General features: G+C 40.9%; 1 protein-coding gene across 5 annotated transcripts; it reads left to right on the plus strand.

Annotated features, from left to right (window-relative positions):
- The first annotated feature begins 14,195 nt into the window (after positions 1-14,195).
- On the plus strand, positions 14,196-25,833 carry nap1l4a (nucleosome assembly protein 1-like 4a). Of its 5 annotated transcripts, XM_069686335.1 has the most exons (15): positions 14,196-14,242; positions 15,506-15,555; positions 15,702-15,777; positions 16,956-17,100; positions 17,665-17,751; positions 18,219-18,353; positions 18,440-18,511; positions 18,609-18,748; positions 18,982-19,127; positions 21,569-21,588; positions 21,718-21,837; positions 21,976-22,011; positions 22,196-22,249; positions 23,700-23,734; positions 24,099-25,833. In XM_069686335.1, the coding sequence occupies exons 2-14, from the start codon at positions 15,528-15,530 to the stop codon at positions 23,703-23,705; spliced, it is 1,065 nt and encodes a 354-aa protein (XP_069542436.1). In that variant the 5' UTR covers positions 14,196-14,242; positions 15,506-15,527; the 3' UTR covers positions 23,706-23,734; positions 24,099-25,833. The 5 variants fall into 5 exon arrangements, with proteins under 5 accessions (XP_069542436.1, XP_069542431.1, XP_069542434.1 ...); XM_069686330.1 differs by lacking the exon at positions 23,700-23,734; XM_069686333.1 differs by lacking the exon at positions 23,700-23,734 and having other exon boundaries at positions 15,506-15,543.
- Positions 25,834-26,640: the final 807 nt, after the last annotated feature.

Raw genomic sequence — 26,640 nt, forward strand, 5'->3', positions numbered from 1 at the left:
TAATCTTTAGCGTTAAATTAAAGCTTGTACCTCAGGGCTTCACATAAAGGTTAGACCGGAGAAAAGTCAACTGTGGAAAATTAAGTCACTTTATCAGCACAATCGAATCCCCACGGCTCTTCATGAATTAGATTTGATTGTGGGGGGGAGAAAAAGGCAAACACACATCAAGGAAAGAGAGAGAACAACATGTTGTTTCCTGTTAGGGCCACTCTGTCTCTTTCTTACCTCACCAACAAACACATCAAGTGAATTTGCAGCGCCTTTGTCTGAAGATTTTGGTGGCTAACATGATTGTGGAGTGATGTACGGTGCCCACAGGCAAGCAGAGCTAAAAGGATTATCAGTGGACCTCTGGACACATGCTGCCACTGCAACAACCCTGCACGGGTGCAGAGGAGGCAAATGAGCCCCAGTGTGACTCTTCCCCCAACCTGAGCACACAGGCTGAAATGCTAAAGAGCACTTGATGTGGCCCCGGGCACAGAAAACGGCTGTTCTGTCCTTTATTAGGGGACGACAGAGTGAGTATGTGGACAGGGACATAAAGCAAACAGACAATAGGATGGAAATCACATTTCCTCCTTGTTTAAGTCTATTTTCTGCATGGAAACAGGACATTTATACTTCTTCAGGAAAATGCACCTTTTAAGTGGAAAAAGAGGCAGAAGTTTGGCATTTATTTAAAGACAGGAGCAAATATCAATGATATGGTTTGTTCCATCCACGTCTTTCATTCAGTTTACTATCTTTTAAAGCAACCAGAGTCAGATCTGGTTGATGGACATGATAGGACTAATGTAGGATTTCACAAGTATCAAGGTTCAGACATTTGGAAAAAGCCCCAAAAAACATTGGCTAAAAATACATGTGACTTAATTGTGGATAAATTAATTTTTTTCCAGGGCAAAAATTGAATCCAAACGTCAAGAGACTCAATAACAGCAGAGCAGCGCAGCTTTACTGACGTTCAACCCGATTTTGTGAGTCTGAGGAAGAGCAGCAGAGCTACAGGTCGAATCAGGATCAGGATGAGCTGATACGAATACTTCTCTTCCCTCTGAGTGTCTGCTTTACAGTGTCAGCTCACTTTATCAAAACCAGAGCTTTTTACTATTCAAAACCACGAGAGAAAAAGATTTCCCTCACTGACCTGCCCTTCACTTTTATTGCTTCCTCTGCCAAAGAAACCGGACTCTCAACACTGCTATTCCTCGTTTGTTTTTAGCAATGATGTGACAATGTGAAACATTGTTTCTCTGATGTTTTCTCTAAAAGCTTCATCTCTAGTGATCAGGGGTGTGTTACATTTTTACCCATGATAAGCTGGATGCATGTGTTTACCTTCGCTTAATATTACAGTAACATGATGGAGTCCTGTGTAGCGCGGAGAAGCATTTCCCTTGATGTGCGAAGATTTTCGGGACAGTAGCTCTGGAAATGAAGACGGGCCTAAGACGAGGAAAGTAAGGCAAGACGACAAAAGGAAGCAGGTGGCATGACTTCTTAAAGGTGATTGATGCTTTAAAACTCTATAACAGCAGTGTAACATCCACAAAACACAGAACATTGGAGTAAAAGCAGAAAACTATGATTTGGTATTTACTGTGCTGGCTAATTTAGGTTTGGTAATTGGCTAAGAGCTTCTTTTTTTTTGGCTTTGCCTTTATTACATAAGACAGCTGAAGGGAGACCCAGCTGGACATGTTTTGTTTTGAGAATGCTACGTGTGATGTTTTTAATAGTAGGAGAACGTTCTCCTACTATTGAAAGTTGCAGTGAGAATGTTCAAATCACATTTCAGCAAAGTTTTATAAATCATGTTCTGATAGTTCAGGTCGAACTAGCATCCTGAAAAGATCCTCACAATGTTGCAGTGAGCATGTTCTGCCTTTGTTTTTATGTAACATTGAGCAAATGTTTTATATAAGGCGTTCTGACATCCCAGGCCTCGATAACATCCTGAAAATATCTGCAGAATGTTGCAGTTAAAAGGTTTTGTCTTTAAGTTTTAACATTACAAGAACTTTATTTGAAACATCCTTAAAAAGTTCTCTGAATATTAGATTAAAACGTTTTCTTTCAAACGTAATTAGAACGTGTAGGTAATGTTAGCCGATGTTAGCTGCTAGCTGGGGACAGGAAATGTGGGGAGTCGAGAGCGAGGGATACAACAAATGATCGGCAGACGGGTAAGCTGTCGAAGCTGCGATCAGTGCGCTGAGGACTGTAGCCTCTGTGCATGGGGCGCCTGCTCTACCAACTGAGCTAAACTAGCGCCCTGGCTAATGTAGCTTCTAATATATTCAATATTTGTTTCTATTTTGCTGTTTCTGTCTGTTAAAGCGCGTTAAATCACTGTGTCAGATAAAGCGCTTATTGTGTCCTGAATTCTTACCATTAGAAGGTTGAGAGACAGGACAGGCAACCAAATTTCCTCCAACCCATCATACGTCGCCAACTTTCACGAACCTGTGCAATGTTGTCAGGAAGGATGCGCTAGACACTAACCTCAGGGAACAAAAACCAACAGTGTGTATGATACTGACCGTCTTGTGTTTTAAAAAAGCCAAAATTGTATCTCACAAGGCGAGAGAAACAAACAATTTCAAGCTAGTTGCTTTGAAATGTCCCTGATGTGAAGCCCTAAATCTGTCTGCATTCCACTCAGTTAATGAGCATGCGAGAGATTACCTTCATTAACGCTCTGATTTTGAGGTTTAGCAGGTCACGACATGCCCCCTCTCCTGCTTGACTCCTGTGTACAGTTGTACGCTGTGGCGGCGGGGAGGCTGCTTTCTAACCCCATGTGTTCAGGCTGACTCATCGTCACCACCCAGTCGACCCCCATCACCGCTCACACGAGGTATCGAGCTACCTTTTGTGTGAAATGTTGCACTTGAAGAGGCGATAGCCGTCTGCCACTCACCCCTCTGTTTATCCAATTCCATCTTCTTTTCTGGAAGTGTTGGACGTACCCACAAATGACACCGCGATGATAATTATTACAATTATGTATTGATTCAGCGGCAGCACTGTGGCATTGTGAGTGTCAGCCATAATTGTGGGACTTCAGACGGGCTAATTGCAGCTAACGCGACCAGCTGGGCTATTATTCATCATCCTCCACATTTCTTTTCTCTGTGTGGCTGCTGAACAATGCCGGTCACCTTTGTGGGGGTCATTAGACTCATCCAGTTGATGAAGAGAAGAGGAAACGCAAAATAAAAGTCCTATTAATCGCAATGATGTTGGGTAAACAGCCTCAAAATTAGCATGTCAGCTAGTAGTGCTTAGTGTGACTAGTAGAGCGGTGCCTTCATGAACTTATGTCTATAAATCTGTTACATATGCATCAAAAAGCATTCTGACTATTCTGCCTGCATGTTGAAATTAAATACTCTGTCCGATCAAATTTCAGATCACAGCAAGCTGCACAAAGCTGATGTATATGTGATATCCAGGCCGTACTGGAGGACTGAATTTTAGAGGAGCTACAGAAATGGGAACTTTTGCACCTAGACCGACACTGATGGATGTGTTGTTTATTTTGCAGGTAAGGAATAGCTGCTGATTTATTTGTACAGTGAGAAAATAGTGTATATATGATTAAAGCAGATTAGAATGACAGGTTGTGAAACATCTGTGATTGCATGAAGGTTGCTCAATAAATTCAATCAAGCGTTTATTCACAATCACAACAAAATATATCTCATGATGCGTAACATTCACAATTGTTTTGTGTTTTATGTATTTCTTAGTGCTTTTATATGCTTTTATTTTACTGTGTTTTTTAATCTTTTACTTTTTATATATTTATTTTAACATTTGAATTTTACTTACTTACTGTTTTTATCTGTTGTGCAGCACTTTGGTAACCTTGTTGTTTTTAAAATGCGCTATATAAATAAAGTGGATTGGATTGGATTGGAACATTCAGAGCAGGTCCAGACTGTACTTTGTACTATTTTCAACAGAATCCACCATGAAGAAGTATTTGGCAACAGCAGAAAAGAAACAGTCGCAAACCTCAAGCAGATCCAGACTCTTTAATGGAGGGCCGTCTGTCTTGACCAGCTGACGCACCAAAACACTTAATGCATAACTTTAACAAACCTGTGTATTTCATTTTTATTCTCATAAAACATACTAAGACATTTTCAACATTATGACACACACATTGTTTTCATCAGTCACATTGCTGCGTTTCTTGGTGCAAAACTGCAACTTGTTTAGCTGTCATGCTGGGAAACCACTGACATGATGGGGAGTACATTTAAGAGGAAGTGCGTGAGACCACTTGCTAATATAAGGCCCCATAGCAAGTCCAAAGCATTCTCTTTTTTGGGGGCAGCTGAAGAGAGACAGGAAATTTGTGGAGCAGAGAGCGGGGAATGACATGCAGCAAAGGGCCAAGGGTGGGAGTCGACCTGTGGCATCTGTATTTGGGGCACCTGCTCTACCCACTGAGTATGAGGGATCACTGCATAAAACATAGCATGACATAATATAAAAACATACCCTATGGTCTTCAGTCAACAGAACCCAACCAATGTTGGACTGCCACTGTTTCCAACACCATCATCAACACACCAAAAGCAACAGTGTCTTTTGGAAGGATGGTGTTCATGGAGTATGAAGTTGTTCTGCAGGTTTGCCACCCATCTATTGCGGGTCTGTGTTAGCAACACTAGAAAGATTCAGTACTTATAAAAGAGCTTAACAAGATCAAATGTGAACTCTAAACCAAAGTCCTCATACACAGTTTAACTTGATTGTTTTGGGTCTCTATAAACTACCTCTCTCTCTCTCCCTCGCTCTCTTTTTAACAGCATCAGAGCATCTGTGACCGGCGATGACTGTGATTGTTTTTGCATGTGTCAAAATACAGCTGCCAAGTGGAATGACTAATCACACAGAGTGCTGCTGTCTACATGTGTAATTTGACAGCGGTGGCATAAAGTGTTCCCGGGGTGGGCGAGTGGTGGAGGGACAGATGCTCAATGGTCCATGTTGACTGCCGTCGTCGCGATGGTGACACTGTGGTCTGTATCTAGAGCGGAGACACGACCGCTTCCTGACAGGCTGCTGTGACACCAGTCTCTTCATTCATACTTTAAATCGACCGGTTTTTCAGGTCGTCAAATGTAATTAAACGCAATTACAATAAAGCTGAAGTTAATTTAGGATTTCAGAGAGAATAAATGGATCTACTTTTTCTCTTTAAAGGTTGCACACAAAGGAACAGAGGGTATTTAGAGAAAAACACAAGAACATTTGTGACACAAAATTGTAAAGGGATGATAAACTGAACATTTCCCACCAGTTCATTAAAAGCAAACATGATTGGAAGCAGCGGCTTTGACTTTATAGGCAATTACACGCTTCTCTGACATATATTATCAGAGCTTTAGGCCACATGTGTCCTTCCTCTCTCATGCTCTTTGTTTCTCAAGCGGCCTGTGCTTCTCTAAATGTCATATCTGATCAGTCTGATTGTGGTCCGGATGCATCCACGTATCTACTCTGTGTGTTGTGTCGGATATGCCCAGCAGGATAAAAACTCGCATCAGGAGTTAGAAGTCGTTCAACAACGATTTCCATCAAACAACATAAGTGGTCTCAGAACTGGTCACAAATAGCACAAATACGTTTATTTCTGGCTTAGGGGCTGAAGGACGGATAGAAGAACAACCAGATTTAATGTCAGTATCTGCTGAAGTACGGGACTATTTATATGCTTTGAGAACAGCGTCCACTCTCGTCTCATACGACTCAGCACTTCTCACTTCTGACCTGCCGAGAGTGCACAAACACGACCCTTGTAGATAAGTGGTCTAAGAACCATGTTAGACTCTTATCCAACCATTTGCCCTGTGCCGGGGTCACAGAGGCAGCATAATGACGTTGTCACATCGCTCATGCAGTCCCCCTGCAGCAGTGGCGCACAGCTCTGTGGCTGCAGAGAGCCCTAATCACATTAACCCTTAATGGGCCCCTGTCGTTCAGCAGCCTGAGGGCCAACTATCGCAGCTCATGATGAAAATCAAGCAGCTGGAGCTCAGATAAACTCACCTGTAGTGTTACATTGCCTGTTCTGCTTTTCATGTATATATACATGTACAGTCTAATTCTGCTGCTTGTGTTGGCCGCTCATAATTTAGATAGATCATGTTTAAAATACAGTATTAAAACTACACATAAAACATACCAAATGGTGCATTATATGTCTTGCGCTGCAAATACAATCATAACAAAAGCACTATGATAAAGGAACTATAAGGACGAGTATGGTGCTTTACTGTCTGCTACGGTGGCAATATCCAAATGTGGTTAAGCTCCCAAATGAATGTACAGTATAAAAGATGTGATGGGTCTGTTATAGCTGAAAGCAAACACTGACATTAAAGAAAATTCACTTACTGCTGTATCTGTTTTTAAAGGGATGGTTTGGATTTTTGGACACCAAATTGTATGAAATATGAAATCACCGTCCTAGGATTTCTTTTGGCACTATTTTCTCTCTTGACAAATCCAGTATCACTCCGCCTGCTGCAGGCCGGTTTCTGCAATGCTGAGGGGTGAGTAAGCTAATAGCTTTGCATCCACTACACTACTAGCAAGTATTTCATACAACTTGGTGTCCAAAAATCCAAAATATCCCTTTAATGTTCTCTCAGTTTGCTGCAGTTAGTTAAGTTCCTTTTTGTTACCCTCATGTTTCATGTTTTGTGTTTCCTGTTTTATTTTGATACTCACCTTGTGTGTCATTTCAAATCCTCAACTTCCTGTCCTCCTGTGTTTCCCGCCTGTGTGATTTCCCACCCTGCCTTAATGTGTTTCACCTGTCTTCACTCACCCAGAGTATTGAGGCTGGATCTCAGGCCTCTTATTTGATAAATTTGGTTTCCTCTTTCCTCTCTTGGTTTCCTCACGTCTCTCCGTGCATCCCTGGTGGGAGGGAATAAGATGCAAGTGAAAGACGCAAGTGAGGGATTCATGGATGCAATTTAAGAGACTTGAGAAGCTGCCTAAGTCACTTGTTCCTCTCCTTCTGTGCCAGTTCGTCTTGTTCCTTTGTGACTCTCAAGTCTCTTTTATATTGTATATTTCACTTGTATTTGAGTTATTATTTTATACTGTAACTGTGGAAAAAACTGGCACAAAATTTTTATTCAGGATTAATTAATGTAAAGCAGCTCTAACACCCAGCTTTTTTGCTTAGCAGGAAAGGTAACAAACGGCATTCAGACCCTGGTCAAATGACTCTGCAGAAGACCCGGGTAATTATCGCCTCGGCTCAGATCGGCATTGATGGGAACACAAAACCTGTGTCAACACGTTAATCTCCTTCCCCTTTCTGGCGTGATGTAATGCTCCGTTTTCTTGTGATTTACTTCTTATTAACAGGTCTTACCTTTGCTGAAATTTCACCATCATGATGCAGATTTGTAAGAAGTAAAAATTGAAGCTTTGTCAGGTCTGTCCTCAAGAGGAGAAAACTTTTAAAATGCCTTTGACGTCGGATCGATTTGATGCATTCGAGGATGTTGGGAAATCTGAACGCTGAGTGGCTTTCGTGACACTGCGTCAAGGGAATTCATCTCAAGTTACATTTTTGATCTGGAACGGATTGTTAGCTGTTAGCATGCAGATGTCTGTTTATAAAGATTAATAAGAAGCTAATTCATTGTCAGATGTTGCGGATGGGAACCGGGATGTCATTACGGCACATTATGTTCCGCCTGCTTTTGCTCTCCTCACGGACTGTTTTTCTTGCATACGCCGCAGCCTGCTGATATGTGATTGGTCAATATTACTCGGACTTCAAGCGTAGTTCAAGCGGAAACCAGAACACTTGACATCCCGGAAATCTATGTCCCTGCCTACAGATTCTGCTATGTAGACTATTCTACTGTACATAGAGATTAGCTGCAGGGTAGAGAAGCATGCTTCTGAGAGCATCTTATTTGTGTCTTCTAGGAAACAACTTTTGCTGCCAACACAGATTTGTTTTTACCACAAGATAAAAGGTGACATCTTTCATGACTTTGGAAGTTTTGTCAATGAGTGACTCATCACTGCTCCAATAACTTTGCAGAGAGGACAGCCTAACGCAAGGTGCATGCAACTGACCGACTCAAAACTTGTTATATTTGCAGAATAATTATGTCTAATGAAAGTCAGTGTGCCCTCGACCAAAAACCTTAACTGTCAGAATTTGAATAAACTCTTTTCGTTGTCAAAGCTTTGATGGTTAAATTATAGGGGGGAAAAACAGGCATTCCTTATTTGACTACACATAACATCTATTATTGTGTGTATGTGTGTGTGTTTGTGTCTGCGCGTGTGATCGTAGGTGTTATAAGTTGTTTTTGTTGGTGACTAAAAGGTTTAACTGTCGTTGCAGAATCAGATGATGGAGACAGCAGAGGGCAACAAACAGCAGAAAACAAACAAACAAGATGTCATGGCGGAAATTGCTTATCGGTGCAGATGAAAGTAAATTGCTCTCAAATCGCGTAATGTGTGAGCAGAGGCTCGGCCGTGGCATAAGTTGGATCGATGGACCTGCTGAATTTGTTACGCACACAGGGCCGTGTGACGCAGCCACCTCTGAGCAGATAAACTAGTTCCGCCTGCCATTTTTCATCCCTCCCTCCCCACCTGAAACCTCCTCCTGTGAATCATGACCGCAGCTGTGTCCATGTGGCTGCTGGACGTGTGTGCGCTTGTCTTATTTTGATGGCTTTTTACAGTCAGTGTGTGTGTATGTGTGTGTCTGATTATGGTGTACAGATAGGCCATTACCCATGCGTTAGCAGGAGAGGGGCTTAATGGACGGCAGAGGATGCAGGGGCAGGGTGGCTCGTGCACACCGGCCTCTCCTCGCAGCCATATCAATACTGCCATCTGGGAGCTTGGCCACTTCATTCACAAAACCAATACCTGGGTGGGATGAGACGGGCCGACGCGGACGCTGTTGCTACGTGCTCAATTGACGGAAACAAGAGCAGGGCTATCATGACATCCACTTCCAGGAGGAGCTCAATTCTTTTCTTATGTTTCTTTTTTGTGTTTGTGCGAGTGAGAATCGAGGACAACGAAAAGAAAAGACAAAGAACAATAAATAATAACAGGGGCGTTTACAGGACCACCTTTGTTGAGCCCAGACTCCTATAAATTCAAGACCATGACCCCTACAGGCAACTAAATGTTCACTTTTCTTTCCAGAGGTAAAAGTATTGATCAGAGCTTTAAAATGAAGACCGGATCATTTGTCCACATTCGACCGATCAATGCTGACAATTTGACTCATCAATGAATGACAAAGGCTTAATCATTTATTCATTGTTTTTACCCACTAATTTCTAATCATGGTCACAGGGAATGTACAAGCATGCATGTGGAGAGGGCAGGGACACATCATCATTTCACCAGTTGGTTACACAGAAACAGACGAACACACAGGCACCTGCACAGAGAGGACCCAAGGGGGGCTACAGCCCTTAATTCACTAGGACCACACCATAAACAGAATGCGACTTAACTATTGTTTATTACTATTGAATTGATGTTGAATTAAGTGTTGTTAAACTTCTTAGTGCCGTTGTTTTGCGGAAGCTTCTTTTGGGATCCGCTGTAGCATCCGGGCATGACGAAGCCCCTCAGGGCCCTACGAATATGAGGACAGAAAAAGAGAGAGAGAGAGAGAGAGAGAGAGAGGGATGAGAGGGAGGGGTGCGGAACGCGAGAGCGAAAAGGGAGGAGAGGGTTAGGTTGGAATTTATGAAAATGCTGGAAGAGGCGTGACTGAGGTGTGGTCCTGCTCCTGAAGCTTTGCTGTATAGCATCACTGAAACAAACAAAACGTGTCGTTTTCAACGTGTCTTGACTCGTCATGAAAAGCAGACATCACTCCAGCCCCACCCCAGTTCGGTTCCAGTGAATGAAATCACTCAGGTAGGCACTGTTTTATTATGACATCAACCAAAACAACACTTACTTTTTATGTTATCTATTCACAAGCTAGTCTAATTTTAATTCAAACGTTTTCGCCATACAAATATGCACTTCATTTCTGAAGCAGGTAGTTACATTTTGAACCATGAACCATTTAGGAAGTGTACATACCGGGAAGGTATGATCTGTTTGAATGTCATATAATTGCATCCTTCCTAACTGTCTTTCTCAAAGAAACCTCTGATCTAATGAGACTGAGTCAGTCTAAACAAATGAACACTGTCTGACTGCATTACTTTCATGAAAACATGCAAATGTGGTTTCTTCGTGGAATAATGTGGTTCAGTAGAATATAAACAGTTCCCATGTTATCACATAATGTGTGATTATGGATGGCAGCGCTGCAGCATCAGGGATTTCCTGTGCATGTTGGTGGAGCAAGTGCCCTTTTCTTTTGCTTGAGCCCCTGCCCCCAAATATGTCTGTGCACAGCCCTGCGAACACATGTATACCTGACAAACCTGGGAAAGCAAAAGGAAAGATGGAAAGAACATGCAAAAGCAGAAATAGTATAGATTTAAAAGTGATCAGCGCTGATTCATACGGCAGTAAAAGTCAGCCTGAAATGGAGTTAAAACTGAGAAGAAGCAGGAAGAAATCAAGACAGGACTCAAGAGATTGCTGGATTATACAGACAGCCTCTTCCAGTCAAGGCAATTTAGTTTTATAGCACAAAATCAAATATATGTCTCAGAGGATTTCACAATTTGACCAACAAAAGTCAGCCTTTTATCTGTAGTTTTTCTAATGGGATAAGAAAGAAAACATATACAGACGTTTAACTGGAGAAACAGGAAGTAAAAGCAGCAGAAGAGGGGCATCTTTGAGCATCAGAAAAACATAGAGACAGAAGTACGAAACATATTATATTATATAAAGAGACAGGAAACAAACTGGACAAGCCAGTTGCTGGATCATGCGGCCAGTAAACGGGAAAAACACAGAGGATACAGTGAGGAGAGAGAGCAGACAGTTTGAACTTCTCTTACTGACAGATGACATGCATTTGACCCCTTCAGGTTCGGGTCAGGGAGAAGGCACATTTGCCTCTGGGCTGCACGTAACATTACATAATCGAGGCAGAGGAGTCATGAAGTTGTGATATTTTCTGCTCTTCCTCAGGCCTCCGACAACCTGCTATTCAAAAATACCTTTTAAACATTAAAGTTGTAGTGCTTCTTTAATCATTCTCAGACATTGTATAAACGGTACACATCGTTAAAAATGTCCGGCTTCAAGTGAGATAAGAGTTTATCTTGTATCTTCTACATATACAGGACACACGCTGCATTATCACCCAATAAAGTGTGTACACACAGCTGGGCCTGGCCTTGTGGCTAGACAAGTGGAGATGCATCAGTACACATAACGTGGAGAGCCAGGTGTGTGTCTCTGCCCACTCATACACCCGTCTGGGGAGGGTAATCTGGGACTCAGTGACGGGCTGAGGCTGTAAAGTACAGCTTTGTGCGACAGCTGCAGGTGTTACCATTGTCTCCACAGTCAGGCCAACACAGACTTCCGGAGAGGGTCGCAAAACTATCAAAGGCTTTCAAATGACTGAATTTAAAGTATTTTTGTTCTGTGGTTTATTAGCAGCCACTCATCGCACTGAGGTGAACATGCAGATTGACCTTCATTGACCTTCAGCCACTGTTTCCATAAAAACAAAAATAAAACACTACAGTGCTGCATTTCCAGAATTAGCGACTACTGTACTGTTGTTTCTAGATCTCATCATCGTCCTAAATGCTACACAATCACATTTGATTTCTTCTGTGGGTACAGACCCTGCTGGTAAATGTCACACTGTGACAGGCACAAAGAATGGCCACCACAACCGGACCCTGAGGGGCTCCGGTGCTGTCACTTCCTCTCAAGCGTGCGGGACGACGCAGTGGTTGATAGCAAACAGAGAGAAAGCCAGATTTCAGTGCTTTTATGTCTGTTAGCCAAAGAGCTAACTGCCAAAAGCACATTTACAACAGGAATAAAAAGTTCACGTCGGATCAGGGGAATACTTATATATGTGAGCAGATGATCACAACTAATCAAGACAAGAGACAAGAGAAATATATCTCTCCTCACTGGCAGAAACATGTCTTTCCAATTGTGGCTGCTGACAGAGAATGACTCAAAGCTGTCACCATTTCCCACTTTGAAACCGCTCCGTCACACATGTTTAAAATCTCCTTCACTATAATCGCTTGGATCCAGAAAAACACTGATGTAATCTGACAGAGCAGGTGAATGATAGCTCTTGTCCTACTGCCTCACTCGTGCACAGCTATCAGCACTTGTTGATGCCTATCCTCAAAGATGGCTTTTTGTTTATTATCAGAAAGTGATGTTTCATAGCACAGATGTGGCTATCATGTGGCGTACGAATAAAGAGTAAATAATAATTGATACCACACCACCTGTTGACTTATCTACACATGTATGCAGGATGAGAGCCTCTTTTAGTGTACAAACATAAATAGAGTCATTAGCCTAGTCCCAGTCTCCACCCTAAAGCCTAAGCACTGAACCCTCACGGACTTTAATGACATCAGACGTGCAGTGCGTGAGTGTGAGTCCGTGAGTGTGGAGATTGGAGGATTTGGCCACAGTCTCTTCGAAGCACAGGCATATGAAGCCCTCTTGTGGTCGAAACATATTATGTCTTATTCTGAAGGTTTTGGACAAAACTGTCAAAATAAATGTATTTAATTCAGATAGGACCTCAAAACATAAGGCTATGGACCGAAATCTGTAGTGCCTGCTCATACAACTGCTGCATGTACTTCTTTTATTTCAAGAGCTGTCCTAAATATCATAAAGCTTAAGATGCTTTAAGAAGGAATCAATATTACTTAAGATAAGACAATCCTTTATTCGTCCCACAACGGGGAAATGTACAGTGTATCAGCAGCAAAGTGGACAGTACATTAGAATAAAGGGCATATAAAAATAAGTAACTAAACAAGTGTATCCTAAAGTCAGCAAGTGTACAGCATGAATGAATGGACAAATGGACCATCTGATGTAATAATAAAAGAGAAGTATTGCACAGGTTGAGAAGTGAGATAGTGACATTGCACATTAATAAATAAAAATAAGTATTGCACATGTAGATTATGGAGAGTTGCAGCCCTCTTGTGTCCATTTTGGTGTTTACTGTTGACTATAGAGTCTGACCACGGCAGGAAGAAAAGACCTGCAGTATCTCCTCTTTAGACACTGCGGGGGAAGGAGCCTGTCACCGAACGAGCTCCCCAGTGGTGTTATGGTCTCCTGCAAGTTTGGGGGTGGGGGGGACATGTTGTTCATCAGAGACGACAGCTTGGCCATCATTCTCCTGTCAGCCACTACCTCCACAGGGTCAAGAGGGCAACCCAGGACAGGGCTGGCCTTCTTCACCAGTTTGTTCAGTCTCTTTCTGTCAGCAGGAAATATATGGCTGATACCACCACAGAGTAAAAGTACTTGTCCAATATGGATTCAGATTGAGATTCAGATTTAGACAACCTTATTTATCCCAGAAGGGCAGTTCAGTTTCACAGCCTATCACATTAATAGATAAATATTGACGCCTTACAGATAATTCTGGCCAATATATTAATTACTGCTGTCAGCATTTCACAGCCTGATAGCAGAAGTAATAAAAGAGTTTGAGTGGATCACAAGTTGACATTAAGATTTCTGATGTTGCATAAATATTACGCTATTCAATAAAGCTGTTATCTGAAAAATACCGGTCACTGTTTTGAATTATATATTTTGAATTCAGTAGATGAAGATTACAGTGGTTTGAGCAGTTCTTCTCTCAAATGGAGACGAAAGCAAAGTTATTAAAAAGTTATAAAACGTAGTGGTGCCAAAATATCACACAATTGAGATCTTTTAAATAAAAGTGTTTTATTTTTTCACTAGAACTTGTATTACATCCTAAAGGACCGCTGTAACAACTTTGAACTAGATTTTGTTTTAGCAAACACTGATTGTTTATCCTTGCTTTGTCTGTTTTCTTCGGGAGGGAAGAGATGATTGAGCAATACAGTAGGTGTCTCCTGGAATGACATTTTCGCAACACAGCCTTTGAATGCAGCATCATACTCTCCGTCACCAGCTGTCCAATGAGAATCCAGGATGCTGGAGCGCGTGTGTTGCTCGCGCGTGGGTGTTGAAGCGAAGACGCGTGAGCGACGCGACCAGCAAGGATTCCGCTCAGATAGAGGTAAGACTGCTAAACAGCTATTTAGCACAGACATGTCGTTAAAAAGAGCAGTTGGTACTATGTTGGGCTATTTATCATGAACGTTACGACTACTCTTACTTACTCGACAGACTGTTACTGAACTGTCTTCACTTTGCTCTCACTCTTGTTGCTTTTATTAACCCGCGAGCTAACGGTGGCTAGCTGATGTTAGCTTGTCAATGCGGCTGGCTGTAGGCTAGTAGCTTTAACGTTAACATCAGCCTTAACGGCCAGTTTGAACTACAAAGTCAAAGCATTTTTAATTCAGCCACACGTTAACATCTACTATCCCAATTGTCCTTTACGTACTGGTTAGAAAGGGTTAATGTAAAGTGTTAACCTTTGTACTTACTGTTAGCTGAAGCATTGTTCATAGCACGTTGGCTCGTAGTTTGATGCTAACTCAGTAGCCCGGTTAGCTGCTGTCAGATTTCTGGCACCGCCCATACTACGTGATTATTAGGACGCACTTGTTTGTAAACTGATGTAAGCGTGTACTTCGATTTGATATTGATTTATCAGGGGCCCTCTGTGGCTGTCAAAGGCAGTGTTAGACATTTAACTTAATGTAAGAGATGCTAACTGTTTGTCAGCCTAGCCTAGCTGCCGTTAGCATGCCAATGCGTCATCGGCCTGCGCGTGCTCAACAGCAGTGTGCTGCTGCTCAGTCGATTATAGCACAGCTGGTCTGGATGTCACCATGTTTTGCTAGTTGACGCTTTTATCAGGTTGTACCTCTTGTGAAGTCCATCTATTTAACATTGGTGACTTTAACACTTGATATGTAATAGATAGATTTACTTTATTGATCCCAAACTGGGAAATTGTGACGTTACAGCAGCAGGTTTAACAAAGTGAGTACAGCACAGGAGAAAATAAATACACAGTAACAAGCCTAACACTAAAAGAGAGAAAGGAATACATACATCCAGAAATTCTAGTAATAAATAATAACCTCAACTATAATACTTTAAAATATAAACTAACATATATCTGAAAGTAAACATACTTAAGTGAATCTGAAATAAAAAACTAACATATATCTAAAATGTTACAATGTATAAAACACCTCACCACTTTTTAAAGCGATAAAATTACAAGCACAAAACCGCGCTCGCTCGTGTAAACAATCAACACTATTTCCCCCATTCACTCTCTCACTGCTTCTGTTGGTATTTACACTTTCACTGTCTGTGAGTCAATATGAGTACTTGTCTAATCTAAAGGATCTGTTTCTATTAGAGGAAGGAGCTGCCACTCGGTAATGGACGCCACTAAAGGTAAAGACCAAGGTATAACAATTGCTTCCCCCATACAGTGTCTGAAAAGTTAAATCTTTTTTACTCTATTAGCTTTCATAAAATCAAGTGTTGCATGTAAAAAAAAAATTTAAATGTAAAATATAAGGTACCAGCATTAATGATTTTTGTTGCTTTAGCAGGTAAAGGGGAGCAAGGGATGCAAAATCCCGGTGGGCAGATGGACAAACCTGTCAGCTTCCACTTCTTGGAAAGGTCAGTGCAGACCATTAATAATATATTTGAGTTGTGTGAGTAACAAGGTAAAAACTGAAAGATTCTCGTGGATACAACATGCCATTGTTTGGAATAAGTTGGTGAACAACTTAAGATGACATTGGGCAAAACTTTAAAATGTCATCTATCTAGCCAACACCCAAGATCAGTCAGTCATACGGTTATATATAGCAAATCTTACAAGTGCTAAGATCTCTAAGAGCTTTAAGAAAATAACACAAAGAAATGACAGCTAATCACAAATGCAATGCTTTCGGTTTTTTTTTGTTTTTTTCAAGGTCATTATAAAATAATCCCTTACTGGCACAATTCCCCAGTCAAACATGAATTCAGTAATCTTTTAAAAACGGTGACAGATCCCAGTGTTTTCACAGAATGACAGTCTCATTGGAGGCAGCGATGACGGGGAGGCCATTTGCCATATGTCATCATTTCAATTGTTCTTTGTCCTTTTTTTTTTTTATTATTATTTACTGTCTTTACAACTGAAATCTGCTCACCTCTTTTCTCTTTTTTCCTCCTGTCTGTTTTGATAACTCTCATCTGCGGTATGTTTTATAAGGTTAAAAAACAAACTCAACCGTGTGTTGAATTCTGTCAAATTTGACTCTATTGTCACGTCTGCAGGTTAGCCGCTCATGGAGGAGGCTTTTTTTAAATAACGTGGCGCACCGAAACAAACGTACCAAACTGTTTACTAGATTTTAAGACAACAGAGGGCACATGTCTGTGTGCATGTGTGTCTCCCATGCAACAGGTATGCAAGGGCAAGAAGTCCACTAATTATTGATTACAGATGGCGTAGTTCTATTTGACAGATCAAAAAAATACGAATGCGCAAATTGGTTGGCAAATATACTTGGGCGGCCATTAATATACCTTGACGGGCCGCCCAGGTATAGTCAAAGTGTGGGAAACACTGGATTCCTTAAATTAGATGAGGTATTCTCTCTCAAAGCATCAGTAAGTTATTTTTCAGTCAAGTTATTTTAATGACTCATCCTCTCTCTTGTGTAGTCAAGGTACCTTGCAGACATGCCTGGACTTATTCTGACTTTGACAAGTTGTCTCAAGATAACAGATTTAATAGGTTATAATATTATGTTTTCATGAATATTTAAATTAACATTAATTATTATGTTTGTCTCCTCCCACAGCATGCTTCCCAAAGTAGTAAAGAGGCGAGTGCATGCCTTGAAAAGGCTACAGGTGCAGTGTGCCAACATAGAGGCTAAGTTCTATGAGGAGGTCCATGAGCTAGAGAGAAAGTATGCTGCCCTCTATCAGCCACTGTTTGAGAAGGTACAGTATATAAATGTTTAAAAATAACTATCTTGTTGTTACTTGACTGCCACCCTGAATCTTTTTTATGTTAAATCAAGCGAGGCAAAGACTACAAAAACAAGACAACAATAAAGGTTTCTTATTTGTATTTGAGAGTCACTTCTCTTGTTCCCTGCACTAATGGTTGCTGAATTTTCTCTCTGGCCTGATCTGAGGTCAGTGAGGACGCATCCTTAGTGCTAAATTGAAAACTGCTACAACGAGTAGTCAACTGTTCTTTTGTCAGTCAAGGCTATTTCCAGAGCTAGTGACAAGAACTCTGCCATTCTTAGTTTCCCCGAAGAGTGACAGCTGTAATCCTACTGCACCTGTCTGTGTGTGTGTGTGTGTGTGTGTGTGCATATATATGTCGGTGCATGCGTGTAAGTCTCTCTCAAATGGTGTTGATTTCAGTGTGCTAGCTGAAAATAATTCAGCCTTTTTGAAATAATGCTTGTTCATATACGCATTTTTTAATGCTAATATTCCAAATCACTCTCAATATATGATTAACTTGTTGTTACATGTGTCTGTGTGTCATAGAGACGAGATATAGTCACAGGAACAGTGGAACCCACAGACGAAGAGTGTGATTGGCACAGTGACAGAGAGGAAGAGGAGGAGCTCGCTGTAAGTACACTTTGATTTAATCAAATTCTACTATACCTGCTTTTTCCACAGCAGAGAAGAGATTTTTATTTTTATTATCAGTCTGGAGGAATGGATCAATATTATGATATCAATGTGAAATCCACTACTTAATGATAACAGACCAATGAGACTATTGCCAAGTAGGTTTGCACCTGAAGCCAGACTGTTATCTTGAGGCTGTTTTTTTGCAGCAAATCTCACAAATTACTTAAATACAAGTAAAAGGGGTCTTTTCAGAGCACAGAACACTTTGTCCTGTAAAGCAAACGAGGAGGAAAACTAACAACTTGGGGCAAATGGGGTGTGTCCAACATATTTTTTTCCTACTGAATATTCTTGCTTTGAGCTTGTTTATAACTGATTTCGTTGCACTCACACTATCTGTTTCCTGTAAAAGATCTTAATCTCAAAAAGACTTCTTAAACGCTTTGCCCCGCTGCTTGTAGGAGGAGGTAAAGGAAAAGGCTGCTATTGAGGATTCAAAGAAAGAGGAAGCCACACCACAGGAAGACCCCAAAGGCATCCCAGAGTTCTGGCTCACCATATTCAAGAGCGTGGACATGCTCAGTGACATGCTACAGGTACACTTCAATGATCTTTCATTGAGCCTTATACACGTTTTACCCATCTGAACAGTGTTCTGACCTGACTCTTCATGTACCAACAGGAACATGATGAGCCCATCCTAAAGCACCTGAAAGATATTCAAGTCAAGTTTTCTGAACCAGGACAGCCAATGGTCAGTATCCTCATACTCTTTAAAAGACATTTATAAATAAAGAAAAAGCGATAAAGGGCTGAGTGAAATGATTCATCTCTCTTGGCCTGTCCTTCAGAGTTTCACATTAGAGTTTCACTTTGAGTCCAACGGCTACTTCAACAATGCAGTCCTCACTAAAGTCTACAAGATGAAGTCGGAGCCTGACACCTCAGATCCTTTCTCATTCGAGGGGCCAGAGATCATCGACTGTGAAGGGTGAGAGCTGGAGCACGCAGACATGTTTGTTAAATTCATATGAGGCTGAGGTTTAAGGAAAAAATAGAGATTGTGTGGTTTGTAAAGCATTCCTCTGCTCTCTTTCTATAATAATCTCTCTTGATTTAGCATCCCACATATCGGCCTCCTCTTGGCACTTCTTCCAACATTTACCTTTTTTACGTCCCTGCTTTCCGCCGCCTCTCACTTCTTTTTACATCTCCTCTCTCCAGCTGTCAGATAGACTGGCACAAGGGGAAGGATGTGACGGTGAAAACTATTAAGAAGAAGCAGAAGCATAAAGGCCGTGGCACCGTCCGCACGGTTACCAAACAGGTTCCCAACGACTCTTTCTTCAACTTCTTTAACCCTGTTAAAGGTGAGAACACACGCGCACACACCTTAGCATTTACTTCTGAAGGTCTAAATTTAACGTCACTCCTACTTCTTTTCACCAGCTGGTGTGAGAATCTCGCATAACAGTAACCTTTTTAAATCTTAGCTTTGCTATGTTAGCTGTGTACACATGCTGTAAACAAACTCCTTAAGTAAACCCTGAATCACTGAAAGCTCAAACAAATTCTGCTCGACAGTCAACATGTCTGTGTTAATCCGCAGGCGGGGCTGCAACATGTTAGCACGCATGTCGTGTGGTTTTACCATTCCTCACTGCATTAAGCTGACTTCAACAGCAAGGGGCGCCAGACTCTTGTTAGATCTTGCTGTGGCTCTGCTCTGTGTAGATGGATTAGTCAGCATGTCCATGTTTCACTGATAGTGTACAGAAGCTGTGCTCGATGGACTGTCCTGCTTTTCCATCAACTCTGGTTTTGCCATTATTTTCCAGCTTTGAGAGTTTGAAAGTTTTTGTGGCACTGGACTGTTAATGACTGACTTTGAGGCTTTAAAGTTGTCTTTAAGGCTTAGGGTTTATACAGCACATCTTAAGTGTGAACATCTCAAAGTGCTTAAAAAATAATTGCTTTTGTGTTTAGCTGTCTTTTGTTTTAAAAGGTCTTAGCTTGTTAAGTTTTAAAATGCTCCCTTACTGGCACCATTTCCCCATCAAACATGAAGTTGACTTTAATTAAGAAGTGTGTAATCTTTAAAATCAGCGACAGACCCCTTAAATTAGATGAGGTGTGTATCTGTCAAAGCATCAGTAAGAGAAGTTATTTTAATGCATCCTCTTTCCTGTGTAGTCAAGGTGCCGTGCAGACATGCCTGGGCGTATTCAGACTTTGACAGGTTGACCTGATCTCCGATTGGCTGAGCAAATGTTTGTCTTACTGGTTCAGTCACAGCCTCGCTATATAAGAGGAGAATATAAATAGCTCTTTGTCAAGTGTGTTCAGGTGTGTAGCTGTGTTGGGATGTTCATTAGTGAATAAGCCATCACTCGCTGATCATGTGAACACGCTGAAGAGCACACTTCACTGCTGTAGAGTCTATATAGATTTTTAATGAGACCATAGAATTGTAAAGGGAATTGGGTTTTGATATTTTTTCACCTTGGCATTGACAGCAAATCAACCCAAACACGACTTTCAGTGTCTGCACGTGACCTCAGAGGAAGTGCATTTTTTTGTCACCGGTTGCATCTCCTCTTTCAGGATATGTGAGAAAGTATTATAAGAATGTTTTTGTGCAAATCCTGAACATAACATTGTTTTGTTCATTGCACAAGCTCATTGGAATCTTTCATTGGAAGAGATGACTGATCAGCCAGACAGATATGGGCTTATTGCATGAAATGTCTCTGTTGCAGAGTCTCTGTTTTCTGGCAGAGAGGAAGTTTATTCTTCAACTCAAACACCTGCTGAAACTTTAATTTCCGTTCTTAAAAACACAGAAAAACGTAAAAGAATCCTTATGAAAAATGTTGGATAAAAAAAAAAAAAAGTCAAATGTTGTCATTAAAATACACTTGGTTCAGCCATGATGTAGACTGCACCATGAAAATTACTCATTCTAGTCTGATGTGTGCTTATTATTTTGTGAGTGTAGCTAAAAGTTAAAAGCTGAAATGAAAGCAGTTGACCAGAGCAATGGCAGTTGAAGTGTTATACCAGCTAAGCAGGAATTTCCAGAAAGGATTTTCTAATTACCCAGAAAAAATGCTGCTATCCCAAACGTTTACAGCTTCAAATATTGTTTACAAATAAAGAACTGTCTTATTTTAATATTAAGTCTTAGTGGAAACCAGCTGTAATGCACGCACGACAATCTCCTTCTTCCTCTCAGTAGGTAATTGTAACGCATTTGCCCCGGCAGTAACCGTACAAAGAAAGCATGAGTCATATGAAGCTGACGTTCTTTCTGTATTGAAGAGTACAAGATGAAATTGTGAAGCTCATACTGTACATGTACCTTGTCCATTACCTCCTAAGTCGAACAAAAGAGTTTCCCCGCAAACCGTATTGTTTCAAGAAGAGGAAGGACAGGATGATGTCACCTTTAGTCAGTTAATTGCCAGGGAGGTGGAACGCAGCTGTTGGCTAACATCCTGTCACTTTCTATGGATGATGTGACCTGCCGTTCATGACATGAGGTCATTGATAATAAGCATAGTTGTTGCCTTAAATGGGCTTACAGATCCTGGTTGAATCACAGCTGCCCCCAAAGCTGCCCCCGTGAAAGCTTTTATAAAACAAATGTAATGTGACTGTTTGGCCTAACTGGTAATTATAAACTGACTGTGCCTCTTAAAACCCGATTTTTCAACTGTTCATCATGCCTTTTATTTCCCTTGAATAGTCATTGTTAAACAGTGTGTTGAGGTGCGTATTGTTTAACTCTCATATGTCCTTTCCCTTACAGTTTCTCCAGACGGAGAAATGGTGAGTAAATTGTTGCTTATTCTTCATTAAATCAGCACCCACTGTATTTATTTTATTGTTTTGCAGCACTATCAGTCTCTGGGATTTGTTGCTGCATTAAAATGGTTTCTTTGTGTTCTTGTTTTATAGGACGAAGACTCTGAGTTCACCCTAGCCACAGACTTTGAGATTGGTCATTTCTTCCGTGAGAGAATAGTTCCCAGAGCGGTGCTGTATTTCACTGGAGAGGCCCTGGAGGATGACGACAGCGTGAGTCTTTTTCCTCTCAAGCACAGAAAAAGCCACTACATCGGAAGTTTGCAGAGAAAACATTTATAAGAGGACATATAAGTCAAACTTGTCGTCAACTGTGTGTTTCTAATTCACAATGTAATTTTGTTAATGCAGTTTGAAGAGGAGGAGCTGGAAGAGGGAGATGAAGAGGTTAGTAAAACTACTTTCAGTCACAAACTCTATTTGTTCTGATATGCCAGACGGCTGGTCATGACCGTTTTCTGCCTCCATAAACTTCTCTGCATAACCACATAATCATAGCAGCTCTAGTGCATATTAAGTGAAAACATGGCTTCTATGGATACAGTATAATCATCTTGTCTTTGTGTCTCAGGAGCAGGATGAGGAGGGGGATGACGACGACGATGAGGGAGACTTTGAACCCAAGGTCAGTACGAACAAATTTTTTTCTGAGCTTATCATTGATTGTGCTTCTGCTCATGATGTGTTTTATTATTTTGTATGTTTCATGTGGATGATTTTTATTTAGCAGCATGACCTTCTGCCAGTTTAGTAAATACTTTGTGGATAATAAACACCACACGAAAAAAAACTACACGCTGTTGTAGCCATTAGGGTTTACTGTGGATTTCAAAGCCAGTCAAATTGCATATCAGGAAGAGGCAGAGGGTTTTATGTGCGTCTTTGCACACCTGAAAGAACAGTTTGAAACTATTACTGCATGTTCACTGTGTGAGAATCGGCCAACATTATTTCCATCAAAGAGTTTATTGAAGGTGCCATCGTGCACTGGATATTCAGTTAGATTCAGCTTCATTATTGTTCTTCCTCTCGAGTGTTGAAATTCCAAGTTGTGCAGCGTGTTTAAAATGATGTTGGATTTGATAAAGAATATCAGATTGAAACAATAATTGCTTTCTAGGCTGCACGCACACACTTACAAGGAAATGACAGCTTAGACAAAAGCAACACCAGACAAATAGTGTTTAAAGTTTCGGGAAAAACAAGTTATGTGCAAAATTCTTTAAGAAAAGGATAAAGTAGACACTGATACATACACTGCAAACATACAATATATCACTTACATGAACATTCTTACATTTTTACAAAAGGCAGATGTTAATGCATGGCATTAGTCCTTTTTTTTACTGTTATTTTGTAACTATCACCTTGATCTTCAAGTTCTTAATGACAGTATGCAACATATCTGCAGCACCTACGGTGTTGGTTGTTGGTTTAACCTCGAGCGCTTTGGTAAGAAAGATTTGCACCTAAAAGTTTTTTTCCACCCCACCAAAGATTGTCTTGATATATAGAGCAGCATTTATCTTAAGGAAATCTGCACTTGATTTCCAGTCTTTCTAGTGTCCTTAACGTTCAGAAACTAAAGAGCTTATTTTATCTAACCTTGCAGTGTAAAGCCTCTCTCGCTCGAGTATGTGTTTTATTGTATCTCCAGTTTCCAGCACCTTATGGCAGACTTTTTAAGAGGTGTTTTATTCTTCTGCACTCACACTCTCAGACCATTGGTAACAAATTATTATGTAAGGCTGTCAGTGAAAGAGCCGTTTATTTAGTGCTCAGTTAGCTGACTGCTCCATTATGAGCTATTCCAGTCTGATAGTGATTAAGTGCATACCCTGACTGTAAGCAGTTTCTCAAGAAGGGAGCAACAATGATGCTCTGTTTGTGAATTACTTTCTTTACGAGCTGAGTTTTTCTCTCGTGGTACCTGCTGTTAGCTCGTCACTTATTCAGGATGCTCGTTCACAAACGTCAGCAATGTCTCACTGTGCTCACTATGTCATTTCTGAATGTGTTAATTAAACCTGTGCATGTTGTTGTCTCTCCCTCCCCTGGACTCCCCTCCATTACAGGCATAATCAATCATTCTCACCCCATGCATTTATAGGTAAGGGAGAAAAAGGACGGGGTTCCCCATATATAATTCACTGTATAATCAATTGGCTTTGGTTTATTATTCTGGCTGCCTCTCTCTTCCTCTACATCGTTGATTCTCCCAGTAGTCTGAGGTGTTAAAGACCCTAAACTCACAATTTGGATAGACACAGCTTCTTTTCTCCCTTTACTACTCTTTCCATCCTTTTTCCTCCTGTCGTCCCATCCCAGGTTTCTAACACTTTCCCCTTTTCTGTAACAACCTGGTTAGAAAAAGTAGCCTTATCTCTCTAGTTTACATCTGCTTCCTTGTTAGCCTCTTCTTGTTGTATCTGTCTGTCTTCCTGTTATGTAAACTGGTTTCTCTCTCCGCACAGAAAGAACAGCCCCAGCCTGCCGAATGCAAACAGCAGTAACCGTGATGATCAGCGGAGGTGGAGACCTGCTGTCCGTCAAATCAGTTCTTAGCCAATCAGCAAGTCCTCCTACTCTTGCAGGCTCCGCCCTTTTATGAACTCTCATCTGAACGCAATAGAACGCAAACCAAACTGCGTTTTTACTATGTGCATGACTTCCTTTTCTTTTGTCTTGCGCCCATCTCACCCCTTTTTATTTGGCTTCATTCAAACTCAAAGCAGGAAGTGACTTGACTCGGATTAAAATACCACGACATCACATAGGGACAGTCTTCTCCTTTAGTAAGATGGAGTAGGTTACGACTGCCAATAACCTCAGAACATCATCACATGGTATAAAGATAGGAAAGGAATGGATCCCAACTTTAGTTTTCACGGAGATAAATCAGTTACTCAGGGTTTTTTAATGCCAACAAGCGACGCGTAAGTTTACCAGGAAACTGCTGAACAAGTTTGACTTAATCTTTCACTGGGGTTGCTGCAGTGTTTTCTTTTGTTATGGTGTTTTTTAAGAGGCATACAATGTATCATTTTGAATTTAATTTACTTTTTTAAATGTTCATTGTCATGTCATTAGACTATTTATTCTGGTGTCATGCAGCTGTATGAAGTGGTGCATTTTGGGAACTCTTTAGACCCAGCCGCTGTTAAAGGCTCATTCTCATTGGCTCAAATCTTATTTTGGGCTTCGCAGGTCAGCAAAACGTGAATACTGCCAAGTCATGGTTTTTTATTATCAAAGTGAGTTCAAACATAAATATTCTGCATTAATACTGCTCACTCCTGCCCAGGCGTATCGGGTTTAACAAGCATTTAAACTGAGCACTTGAATGGACACATAATACTAAATAAGACTATGCGACAGGCATGCAGTTATACCTCAGAACTGTCATGTAGAGCTCCTCCCTGTTTGCCCCATCAGGCCTGAAATGCTCTTTGAACTAACAAGGACAATAAGAACGACCTGATATCAAGACATTACAAAAATACAGATATGTCTCCACATTGATCAATTTTAGCTTTATAGACTTCCCAGCCCAAGCAGGCTGGTGAAAATACCCCTAAAAACGATGATACATTAAGCCAACACAGTGGGTGACTTTCAACTGTCTCTTGCTGTTCAGAAGACATCACCTTTGTCTGGTTATTAACAAATGTCATTAAAACTGATGGGACAGTGTGCGGGAGGTTTCGAACAAATGTAAATTCTGTTGCCAACAAGCCAAAATGAACGATAAAACACGCCGTCCTCTTTTATTGAATTGTTTGCCAATTGTCATTAACACAGTGTAATCTAATTCAGCGTTTAAAGTTGTTGAAGAATATATAAATATTTCTGTTATTGTATAATGATTCAGTAGAATGTCTGTGGAAACGAAAAGAAGAGGTTGCCAATGTATTTTATATACTGCACCTGGATTTCTGGTTGTGCGGTCGGACACCTTTGCCTGGTGGCCGGTCGGCGACAGCAGTTACAGCGAAATATAACCCATCCCTCCTCTTTTTAAAAGAACGATTGTAAATCTTGACTGATCTCTCAGAGCCACGGTTGTCATCTTCAAATCTACCACATTGGACCGTGTGCTAGCAATGGCCTTAACTGGTTCTTATTCACAATTTGTTACTTGCGCAATATTTCTTTTCAATTTGTACAGAGTTAGTTAAAATATTCTATTAAAGTTGTGCGACATGGAAATGTGTTTATTGTGTGACCTTTGTACTTTAATTTATGTGTGCCATTTGTAGATTTACCAACACTCAGGAGCTCTTGTTTTTTATTCTGTCTCCCAATGTCTCTTTTAGCCTCTTCTCACAGGTTACAGAGTTAAAGTCAAAGTTACTAGCTAAGTTAGTTGTCTTAAAAGCTCTAGAAGAAGTGATTTTCCCTTCTAAAATTAAAATAAATAAACATTAAGTAAAGGCTAATGTTAGAAAAGAAAAAAACATTAGCAATGAAATAATCCTGTGACCTCCTGGAGTGGTTTTGACCCCCAGTAGGGAAACCACTGGTGTATGATTTTGGTCGGCTCAAGAGATAGTCCTGTAAAACTAAAAACAGACAGTTCAACTAAATGTAGTTGATCTACTGGCCTTTTTACACAGCAGACATCCTGACTTGTCTTATACAACAATCAGCCTTAACACTATAACCACCTGCCTAATATTTTGTAGCCAAAACAGCCCTGATCCGTCTATTCATGGACTCCATTAGACCTCTGAAGGTGTGCTGAGGTATCTGGCACCAAGACGTTAGCAGCAGATCCTTTAAGTCCTGTTAGTTGAGGTGGGGCCTCCATGGATGGGACTTTTTTGTCCGGCACATCCCACAGGTGCTTGTTTGGATTGAGATCTGAGGAATTTGGATGACAAGTCAACACCCTGAACTTGTCGTGTTCCTCAAACCATTCCTGATCCATTGTTGCAGAGTGGCAGGGCGCATTATCCTGCTGAAAGAGGCCACTGCCATTATGGAATATCGTTTCTATGAAGTGGTGTACTTGGT

The sequence above is a fragment of the Semicossyphus pulcher genome, unplaced genomic scaffold (genome assembly GCF_022749685.1).
Source record: "Semicossyphus pulcher isolate SPU_LCO1_2020_fin unplaced genomic scaffold, fSemPul1.0.p SCAF_8, whole genome shotgun sequence".
Classification (NCBI taxonomy): domain Eukaryota; kingdom Metazoa; phylum Chordata; class Actinopteri; order Labriformes; family Labridae; genus Semicossyphus; species Semicossyphus pulcher.